Raw genomic sequence first — 11,168 nt, 5'->3', positions numbered from 1 at the left:
TTGGGCATCTGGGGCTTTTTTGGGCTTTGGGGAATTGTGTTGGGAGTTTATGGGGAATTGTTGGGGTTTTTGGGGAGAATTATTGGGTTTGGAGGCAGTTGGGGGATTTTGGGGAGTTTGGTTTTGAGGGGTTTTATTGGTGCTTTGAGGGGGAAGTTGTTTTCCTGGGGGTATTTGGGGGTTAATTGAAATTTTTTGTGTTTTCTTTAGAATTTTGGAAGGTTTTACTGGGATTTTGTGGGGATTTTGTGGGATCCTCTGGAATTATTTCTGGGTTTTATTGGGATTTTTAGGGGATTTGGAGGCAATTTATTGGAATTGTGGGGGCATTTAGTGGGATTCTTTGGGGATTTGGGTTTGTTAGGAATTTTAGTGGGGATTAGGGGGGGTTTTGTAGGTTTTTTCTAGGTTGTTGTCAAGATTTCTTTGGACTCGTGAGTATTTTGTGGGGCTTGTTGTGGTTTTGGAGACATTTTTGGGAGGATTTGTGGGGTTTAATTGGGATTTTGTGGGCTTTTATTGGGATTCGAGGGTGTTCTAATGGGAATTTGTGAAATTTAATTGCGATTTCATGGGGTTTATTGGGACTTTCAGAGGTTTAAAGGAGACTTTGGTGCCTCTCAGCCCTTCCCCACACCCTGGGACAACTCCAAAGCCCCCCAAAATTCCACTAAAACCCCCCAAAATCCCCCAAAAATCCCAATTAAAAACTCCTAAACACCAAAGAATCCCACAAAATCCCAATGGAACCCACCAAAATTTAAAAAAAAAAAAAAAAAAAAAAAAAAAACCAAGAAAATGCCCAAAAATTTCAATAAACCCCCCAAAAAATAACCACCCCAAAACCCTAAAAAAATCCCTAAAATCCAAAATCCTCAAAACCCACAAAACCCCCATAACCCCACAAACCCAGTAATTCTCTCCAAAATCCAATAATTCCCCCTAATCTCCCAACAAAATCCCCCAAAGCCCATACATGCCGCCAAAATCTCCCCAAAATCCCCCCAGAGCGCCCCAGACTCACCGGGGGCAGTCCTGGATCAGGGGGCACCGGCCGGTGGAACAGGAGCCACCTCAGGGGGCCCGCGGTGCTTTTTGGGGAGGGGGCACCATGGGAAACCTCCCAAAAATGGGGGGGGGGGGGAACCCTGTGGCACCCCCTCCCCAGAAAGCCCTCTCACCCGGATCAGGAATAGCCAAACTCAAGAAAATGTAAACCAGGCTTGACTTTCCAGAAATTATTTTTGGCCGGGTTTAGCTGCACCCTCCAGGCTCAGGATCACCGGTGTATTTGCAGGTTTTGCTCTGCATCACCAGCCTGCCCAGACTCTGCTCGGTGTTTCACAAATGGAGAAGACAATGGATATTGTGCCAAGCTTCCTTGCAAACAGCAACACCTTGTCAGGGTCCGCAAATACATGCAGGGTCCCTGATAGGTTCTTTTTGGAGATCTCAAAGCACAAAAGACACAGCAGGGGACACAACACTTTGCTTAAACAAAAATGCACTTTTATTTAGTGCCAACAACTGCGATAGTGGGAGAGAAATAAAGAGATAGAGTGAAAGATAGAGAAAGAGGGGAAGGGGATTATAGCTACCAGTCTGAAGAGACGAGGCCCTCGGAGCTTGACGAGATGCTCATAGGCTGTCTTCTCCAGGTGGGGTCCGGACAAAGTCCTCAAAACTCCTTCAGTCTTTTATAAGGTTCTTCAAAGCGGGTGGCATCTGGCCAAAGCAGCAGTTCTCCTGGCTACATGGTGGGTGTGGACTCATTTTGGGAACCAGTTGTAGTCATCACGTCAGTGCAGGACCAAGAGTACAGGACCGAAGGTACAGGACGAACTGATTAGGGCTCAGTCCACCATGACCAGTCCATTGTTCTCGCACTGAGTTCCCATGGCATCGCATACCAGTCCTTAAGGCTTGGCAGATTTTCCACCTCAGCCAGGCTAGAGCTACTTTCAGGGTCTAGGGTCTCAGTCCTTGGAGGCAGTCGTGAGGCAAACATGAGGGATTTTCGGACAGACCCTGACACCACCCCGTGACTTACGACTGGCGACGAGAGTACTCCATCAGCAAGGTCTGCAGCGTTGTCACAAAGTCTTCAGGGCTCGACTCATCAGTGTCTGGCAGCATATATCCCAGAAAAACAGAAACAGAAAAAGATATCGAAGAGGAAGAGGGAAAAAGTAAAAGAAACAAGGACAGGGATTAAGAAAAGATAGAATAGGAAAATAATGATCAATATTGATTATAACAATTTTTCTTATAATTGAAACAATTTCTTTGAAAACAATCAAAACAAATCACAAAATTCTTTTACAAATTTCTTAAACAAAATCTCCAAACAAAAACTTAATCACAGTATAAAACAAACAATACTAATCAAAACAAACAATGAACAACTAATTAATTTGCTGTTGCAGGCCTAATGTTTTACTGCTCGTGTAGTTCTTCTTGTGTCAATAACTCTAGGAATGTCTTTAACAAAAGGGGTTTTTACTGAACTGTGTGCATCTATAATTGATGTCAATCGGGTCAGCTGCCTCATCATTTTCCAATTCAAAATGTATAAAATGGCTGATAAAACAAAACCAATTAAAACCAAGATCAAAAGAACAACAATAGGATGGCACACTTTATTCAGGATGCCTGTAGCAGTAGGTGACCACCCAAAAAGAGTATCCCACCATCTGTGTTCAGCATCCTTCCTTACTCTTTCTAAAACGTGATGTATCTCCTTCACATCATGATGGACTGTTACCAGGGTCTTTTGCCCATTTCTCTTGACCTTTTCTAAAATTTCAATTAAGTCCTGGTGAAGCAACAATTGCTTAATCAAAGTTAAATTCATTCCAATAGAGGCAGGCAATATCTGGTGAATTAGTGTAAAATTGGATTGTAAAAGGTGGTAAGACATAACTGGGACAGTATAAGAAAAATCACATCCCGTAATCGTGGTAAAGTTACAGACACAAAAATTTGAATGATTCTTTGGATTCACTGCTACATTTTCTATAAGCACTACATCACAAGCAGTCCTTACACACACACACCCATTACCTATGTACACTAATATTGTTACAGGAGTTTCATCAGGGTGAACTTCAAAATGGCAAATATTCTGCTCTGTGTCCAAACAAATGTCTTGAGCTATAATTGCATTACTTTCACAAATAAAACCTTGTTGCTCCCGGACAATACAAGATTCCAAATTTACAGTTTGCCATTTCTTATCAATTTGACGGGCCCATTCTCTATGCTCGGAAGGATAGAGAATAGCTCCGTCATGATTCAGCCCTAATGCAATGATAGGGAAAATCAAATGCACTGAAGCATTAGATATCGTTAACACAAAAGCTGTGGCTGTGTTTGTACTTGGGTTGTAAGTGAAGTTCACCAAATTCCACCAGGATTGGAATTCCTTTTCAAAATCATTTGCATTGTCCCAAATTATTTTTCGAATTTCAGTAGGGAAAATGCCTTCTTCACCTTCTCTTATAATTGAGGCAACAACTGTCTGCATCCAGAGCTGTGCCTGGATGCAGCTAAGGGCCAGGGAAATGTTGTTTTGTGCAACACTAAGTGCATCAATTATTAATTTGTGATCATTCACATTTACCTTTTCCCAATTTGGTAATATGTTTGATAACAACCACTGTTGTGTTCCCAGGGTGGATAAAGAGGACTGCAGGGGTTGTTGTAATTTTGTCAAGTCTCTTGTGGTGGCAACTAGTTTATTCATCAATACTTCTGAATCAATACTATTTAGGATTCCCAATCCTGTTCCCACAACACCGGTTATGTCTCTTGCCATCCGTTTTTTGGAAGGGTTCCGTTTTCGCAGCCAGGTGGTCCACCCTTGAAACGAAGTTTGCAAAAAGGGTGAACAGTTTGGCTGAATTTCTGAAACATTGTTCTGCATCAGTAATTTAACTTGTTTAAGAGACCATGCCGGATTGAACAATATTTGTTGTTGGCCAGTCTTCTTTATTACATATGGTCCGATCTCAAAAATTTTCGGGGTGAGCATGACCGGTGGTTGGGTGGTGGGCACAGTAGGCATTACTACATTGACATCGAGTTCTCCCCAGTGTTTAGTGTTGTTTTCACCACATATCACTCTGTGAGAAAATTGTACATTTGTTAGGTTCAACCAGCAGTTCTGATTCTGAGTCTCACAGTGTAGAACACGACCGTGGGGCCCTATACCAGAGCTGTGTATGGGTTCAATGAGGGATCCATCAATTAATTCACATCGAATTGCAACATCATTACCTCGTATTACTGCAAAAGGAGGGAAAACATTATTTTTGCTATGCAACACTACGGGAGTCTGCACACCAGAGTACATGACCACTGCAGTTAACATGGGTTTTGCCACAGCATTTATTTTAAACCTGTAAATTAAACCTTTCAAGCTTGACTGATCTGCTGAGTTATTTTGCCAATTACACGTCACATAAATTGATTTAGTTAAAGTAAAGTTGTACCAACAATCAGTGGGTTCATTCTTACAAAGCTTCGTGATCTCAACATTATTGGTGCTAGGGTCTAATGTATAGTTTCCAACATCCTTCTGACGACAACACAACAAAAGGGAATCTTGCTTGTTGCATTTCCATGTTGTAGTGGGACAGAGTCCTGCTGTAATGTTGGGGTGCAAACTGCTTGTTATACCAGGTTCTAAAAGATTTCCAGCTACTGCGATGTTAGTAGCTTTCTCATGAGATAGTCCTTCTACTTTTCTGCATCCTACCTTAATGTCTTCACCAATTGTCCCAGTCAGCATTCTGGCCCAGTCTTTTCGGTCCCAACCCCACTCACTTCGACGGTATACCTCTGAGTCATGCAGCACTACAGTCGCTAGGTTTGGGCGACGATCTCTGGGGTAGGATCCTTGGACACTGGTGTACCTGAGGGTAGCTTCAGACCACGGCCACTCAGCCGGATCTTGGCCATAATGGTGTGGCAGGATGCAAAGAAGTATGAATAATGTTAACATGGTTATCTGACTTTCATATCACTCAGAGCGTCCCTCGGAGTTCTCCTGTAATAACAAACACAGAAAAATCTGCCATCTAAAGGCAGAACCTTTTAAAAAGAGGGAATTATCCAGCGGGTACTTATCCGGTGTTCTTTACCTAGAGCATCGGATGCTACCCAAGCAAATTTATTCAAAGGGGTTTTCAGCACTAGTGGTACCTCCCCTACAGTGGGAAGGTCAACTAGGACAGGTTGTCCGGGATAATGAGCTGGATTTTTGGGATCATTTGGCCCCTTTAGTGCTGGAATTATGGTTGGAGCTTTCGGGCAAAAGGCGGTGATTTTCGGACATCCGTTTGCCCCCCATCTTTCATTCACACTTTGTACAGCTTTATACAGTCGACCATCCCAGCCTCCTTCTTGTGGTTTCAAAAGTCTTTTTAGGAGACCATTGGTTCTTTCTACAATTCCGTTGGCTTGAGGGTAATAGGGGGTGTGAAATGTCCATTTTATTCCTTCACCTCTTGCCCATTCCTGCACTACTTTGGCAGTAAAGTGGGACCCATTATCAGATTGTATTTCCTGTGGTTTTGGAAAGGTCCCAAACCATATCTGCAATGCTTTGACAGTGCTTTCTCCTGTAGCCCTTTTGAAGGCCTCAGCTTGAGCTAATCCAGATATTATCTCAACTCCCACTAACACAAAATGCTTACCTCCTGATTGCTTAAAAGGACCAATATAATCTACCTGCCATGCATCCCATAAGCCTTTACCTTTTCTTAAGTGTAGTGGGTCATCCTCTAGGGGATGTCTTTCTAGCCGTTTGCGACACTGCTCACAGGCTGACACACAAGTTTTGCACATTTCCCTGGTAACTGGCCAACCCCGAGCATGAGCTTCTTTATACAAATCTTTTGCACCTGTGTGTTGTCTTTTTACATGCAACCATTCTAACAAATGTTCCCAATCTTCAGTAATTTCATCCTTTTTTAGGGGGCTCAACTTAGCTAATTCATCAGCTCTGTTATTCCATTCTCCTGCTAGATTCCCGTCTGTCTGGTGAGAAGCTACCCACCCCACAGCAAAATTCCCTCGACTTGCAATTTGTAGGATTTCTTGCCACTTTTCTTTCTGCCATACTGGGATTCTATTAACTTCCCAATCATTCTGTTGCCAGAAAGGCAACCATTCAGTACAGCCTTTGTATACAGCATAGGAATCGGTGTAAATGCAAACAAGAGAGGTGTTCTGTGCTTCCCTCTGGAAAACACTCCAAACAGCTATCAACTCCCCAACTTGAGCGCTGCCCTCCCCCTCTGTGATAATTTGTTCGCCCGAGGAAGTATGGAGGGCCACGGCCTTGAATTTCCACGCTTTTCCTTCTCTCTTAGATGAAGCATCTGTAAACCATGAGTTAGGTGACTGCTCAGGGGAAAAGGGAGGGGCTACCTTAATCACTGAAACAGGTTTGTCTTCACTATTATTCAGATTTTCTGTTTCTTGTATTGACAAATTTTTCACAGCTCCTTCTGTGATTGAGAAAATGTGGCAATAGTGCTCTATTTGTGCATACCATTTTCTCACGGAGGCCCGCTGAGCTACTCCTTCAGGAGGAGGAGTCCCGGTAGTAACTATTTTGATTACTTTGAAAGGACCTCTTAATACAATTGGTTGCTGTCTTGTGATTTTTTCTACTTCAACAAGAGCCATGCTAACAACAAATAGCCCCTTCTCCCAAATGGTATACCTTTTTTCTGCATCTTTAAAACCACGGGAGTAAAAGCTAACGGGTCTGGTCGGGCCTTCGGGACCCCTCTGCCATATATGTACAGACAATCCTGAGGATGCAAATCCCCATTCTACTTGAAAAGGATCTGTAGGATGAATGGGACCCAATGCTTGATAAGCTGTTGCTTCAAAAATCAGCAGTTGCAATGCTTCTTCCTGCGAGGGGCTCCAGTCCCATTTTACTCCCTTTCTCAACAGGTCATAAAGAGGCCTAGCAATAATTGAAAAATCTGGAATATGTTTCCTCCAAAACACTAACAATCCTAAAGCTTGTTGCAGTTCTTTCCTGGATTCTGGCATTTTAATCTGATCTAAGGAGGTTAAAGTATCGGGGGGAATACATGTCATACCTCCTTTCCACCATATTCCTAAAAATTTCACTTCTTGTGAAGGTTTTTGTATTTTCTCTGAGGGGATCTGTAAACCTAGGCTTTCTAAATGAGAGATTATTTTCTCTTGAGTATTCCCCACTACTTCTTTTTCTTCTCCTCCCACAAGGATATCATCAATGTACTGATAAACAGCTACAGTGTCTAGTTTAGATATGGCTTCTAACTCCTGGGCTAAAGCATGGTGGGCTAAAGTGGGTGAATGCTTGTACCCTTGGGGCAAACGTGTAAAGGTATATTGCTGTCCTTCCCACACAAAAGCAAAACGGTCCATGTCTTCTGGCTGTATAGGTATCATAAAAAACATGTCTTTAACGTCTATTGTTGCCATAAAAGAGTGGGCTTTTTCTTGAATTGCTATTATTAACTCAGCTAAATTTGGGACAGCTGCTGTAAGAGGGTCTGTGTTAGCATTAAGACGGCGGTAGTCTACTGTCAGTCTCCACTTCCCATTAGGTTTTTTAACTGGCCATATTGGGGAGTTAAACGGACTATGAGTGTTAATAATAACTCCCTGATCTTTCAATTCTTGAATAACTGGCTTGATGCCATCTTTAGCACCAGAAGGCAAGGGATACTGTTTTACAGAAGTGATTTTACTGAATGGTAGTGGTGGAGCTATTTTAAGCAGCCTGATGTCAAGGCGTGGCGCGCCAAAAGACCACAAAAGACCTTCTGAGTCTTCCCGCTGTTTCCCAGCAAGTATATCCATCCCTAACAGACTGTCCGGAATATTTCCAATTACCATTTTGACAACTATTAAGTTGTCTTCCCCGGGCAATGTAATTTTTACTAAAGCGATACCCATAGGCTCTGTAGTTCCTAGGGCATTTAAGACACAACACCGTTTTTTGCTAGGAACAACTCCACATTTTTGAGCATCTTCATTTTTCAGTGCACTAATCTGGGCTCCGGTGTCTACCACAAAGGTTACTAAAGCTCGTTTGGGACCGACAATTGCTGTAATCAATAAGTCACCTGTTCTTGGGTTTTTTGTGAGCTTTCTCAAAAACAGCCATTCTCCGTCTCTTTGCTCACTAACAAGAGACGGAGTTTCTAGTTTAAAGCAGGCTGGTTTGTTTTACTGCCTTGGAACTGTAGGGAAGGTTTTTGTAGCCCATTGTCTAAAGCTCGTGTAGGAGAATGGTTTGGCTTTTCATCAAGAGTTTGTAAAGGGGGTTGTTTTGGCTTGTAGCTTGAAGCTTGTGGAGGAGGGGGTGCGCTAGGTTGTACATCAGGTGAATTCAGTATCATGGGTTTGGGACTGCGCCAGTTTGAAATTATTTTAACTAATTTTTCATATGGTAAGCCATCCATCACTTCTCGTGGCACTCCCCTTTTTAGTCCCATTAGCCACAACTGTTGGCGACTAGAGATCTGTTTCCCCTTTTCTGGTTTTTCATTTGGAGAAACAATGTGCCTGACCCCTCTGGTTTTTTCAGGCTTATCATCTGGGAGATTCACCGATCCATATTTTCTGCTGTAACTAATTAACTCTTCTGCAACTTGGCTCCATGTCCACACTTTATGGCTATTATCAGATTGTACGCTTAAAGGTTGGGCTGGAGTTGCAAGAGACGTGAAGCTTGGGCTAGTGGAACCAGTTTGGTCAGTAGGGTTGCCAAGAAATCTATCTAGCCTGTCTACAGGGGTGATAGATGCAATGGTTTTCTGAAGGAGGATTGCAGTTGGTTTAAGGGACTCAGGGAGACCTCGAATTAGAGGTGTCATTATTTCAGGTTTTACTGGCAATTGCATAGGTGATTCATAGCCAGAAATCAATGTTCTTTCATGTATCATTTGCAAGCAGGCAGCTTTGTGAATGTTTTCTAAAAGTTGATCTGGCGTGCCGGTAATGGCTAGAGGATCCCCTCTTTCAAGGGGGCTAAGTCCCCCTGCCCAGTAAGCTGCGCGCTGTGTCAGGGACCATGGAGCTCGAGTATTCCCTGTTGTTAAGAAAACTCCATGTCCCCAATAGCCACTGGCTTCTTGCTCACTTAATTTAATTTGGTCTCCTCCAGTGAGTGAGACTCTAAACACATATTCTGTCTCTGATTCTTGAGGGAGACGTGAATATTCTTTCTTTAATTTGGCTAATTCAGTGGCAGTGTATGGTATTTCTTTTGTGGTAATGTGAGGGTCAAAATCCTCTTCATTTATAAAATTGTATTCTGTTTTAATGAGAGGTCTCAAATTGGAACAACAAGATTCTCCACAATTTTGTATGTGTACCAATTCTTTCTGGGGGTATATGTGTTTAATGTGGTGTGCTTCTTTCTCTTCTACTTCTTTTGGTGATTCTACATGTTTTAAGTTTTTATCTCTCCCTTCTCTAAGACTTCTTTCATATTCTAATTCTTTCTGCAAAACTTCTACTAGGGTTTGTAGGGAGTCTATTACTGCTTTTTCTTTGCTCACCCGTTTCTCCCTCTCTTCTCTAAGACTCCTTTCATGTTCTAATTCCTTCTGCAAAACTTCCACCAAATTTTGCAAGGAGTCTATGACTGCCTTCTCTTCAGTCACCCGTTTAAAACGGGTTTCAATGGCTGCCGATAGGCAAGCACCCAAAACTGAGCAGAGAATTGTTTTATTTCTGCCCAGCTTATATCTGGCATCATGTTGCAAAGAATATATTCTATCTACGACGTGTTCAAAGCTAAACCAATTATCCTGTGCCCATCCCTCTCCAGCTGGAGAGGGTCTAGCACCATATTTCGCTAGCAAAGCAAAAAACGTATCTTTATCTTTTTCAGTCATTTTGTGAAGGGACCAAAACCACTTTCAGGGAGGTATTCTTAAGTTACACACAAGCACAGCTAAAACTGTGTTTCCCTTCGCTTCCCTGGAGTGGGTGAGGGGACCAAAACTGTTTGGGAGGTACTCCTTAGTTACAAATAGTTGTCTCCTCAACTGCACCAAACAGCTCAAAGACACACACAAAAAATAAAACAACAAAGTCCCATCTTTTGTACAAATGAGATCTTTTAAAAATCCTGAAGACAGGGGATGCTTTTCGCCTGGGTGTATGCAGTTTGCGGGAAATTCCACTCGCCCCCCTTGCTTTCTAGACAGCGCTCACTGTACGTGGCGTGCTAGGTGCGGCTGAAGCGAGGGTCCTTCCCCTGTTACAAACTACATACAACCCGCAACCCTTAATCTGTCTACCAAGATCCTGCCGACTACGCCAATTTAATGTCAGGGTCCGCAAATACATGCAGGGTCCCTGATAGGTTCTTTTTGGAGATCTCAAAGCACAAAAGACACAGCAGGGGACACAACACTTTGCTTAAACAAAAATGCACTTTTATTTAGTGCCAACAACTGCGATAGTGGGAGAGAAATAAAGAGATAGAGTGAAAGATAGAGAAAGAGGGGAAGGGGATTATAGCTACCAGTCTGAAGAGACGAGGCCCTCGGAGCTTGACGAGATGCTCATAGGCTGTCTTCTCCAGGTGGGGTCCGGACAAAGTCCTCAAAACTCCTTCAGTCTTTTATAAGGTTCTTCAAAGCGGGTGGCATCTGGCCAAAGCAGCAGTTCTCCTGGCTACATGGTGGGTGTGGACTCATTTTGGGAACCAGTTGTAGTCATCACGTCAGTGCAGGACCAAGAGTACAGGACCGAAGGTACAGGACGAACTGATTAGGGCTCAGTCCACCATGACCAGTCCATTGTTCTCGCACTGAGTTCCCATGGCATCGCATACCAGTCCTTAAGGCTTGGCAGATTTTCCACCTCAGCCAGGCTAGAGCTACTTTCAGGGTCTAGGGTCTCAGTCCTTGGAGGCAGTCGTGAGGCAAACATGAGGGATTTTCGGACAGACCCTGACACACCTGCATCAGCATGACAGAAAAGAAGGGAAAAAAAAAAAAAAAGAAAATAATCAGCGGTTAGAACAGAGCCAGTGTCCCACCATCTTCCCCTCCACTGTTATTATAGAGGCAAACCTGGGCCTAAAGCTTCCACCTCTCAGTTCCTGATGCTGTTTGACTTCAGCCTTGACTCCC

General features: G+C 43.1%; 1 protein-coding gene across 1 annotated transcript; it reads right to left on the bottom strand.

Annotated features, from left to right (window-relative positions):
• Window positions 1–2,046: 2,046 nt before the first annotated feature.
• On the bottom strand, window positions 2,047–9,920 carry LOC137467872 (uncharacterized). Its single transcript, XM_068179289.1, has 3 exons — window positions 9,608–9,920; window positions 8,429–9,562; window positions 2,047–2,126 (listed from the first exon to the last, which is right to left on the bottom strand). Exons 1-3 carry the CDS (start codon window positions 9,918–9,920, stop codon window positions 2,047–2,049), a joined length of 1,527 nt encoding a protein of 508 aa, XP_068035390.1.
• Window positions 9,921–11,168: the final 1,248 nt, after the last annotated feature.

The sequence above is a fragment of the Anomalospiza imberbis genome, unplaced genomic scaffold (genome assembly GCF_031753505.1).
Source record: "Anomalospiza imberbis isolate Cuckoo-Finch-1a 21T00152 unplaced genomic scaffold, ASM3175350v1 scaffold_83, whole genome shotgun sequence".
Lineage (NCBI taxonomy): Eukaryota > Metazoa > Chordata > Aves > Passeriformes > Viduidae > Anomalospiza > Anomalospiza imberbis.
The sequence above is the reverse complement of the archived record's forward strand: the minus strand, read 5'-3'. Positions and strand labels throughout refer to the sequence as shown.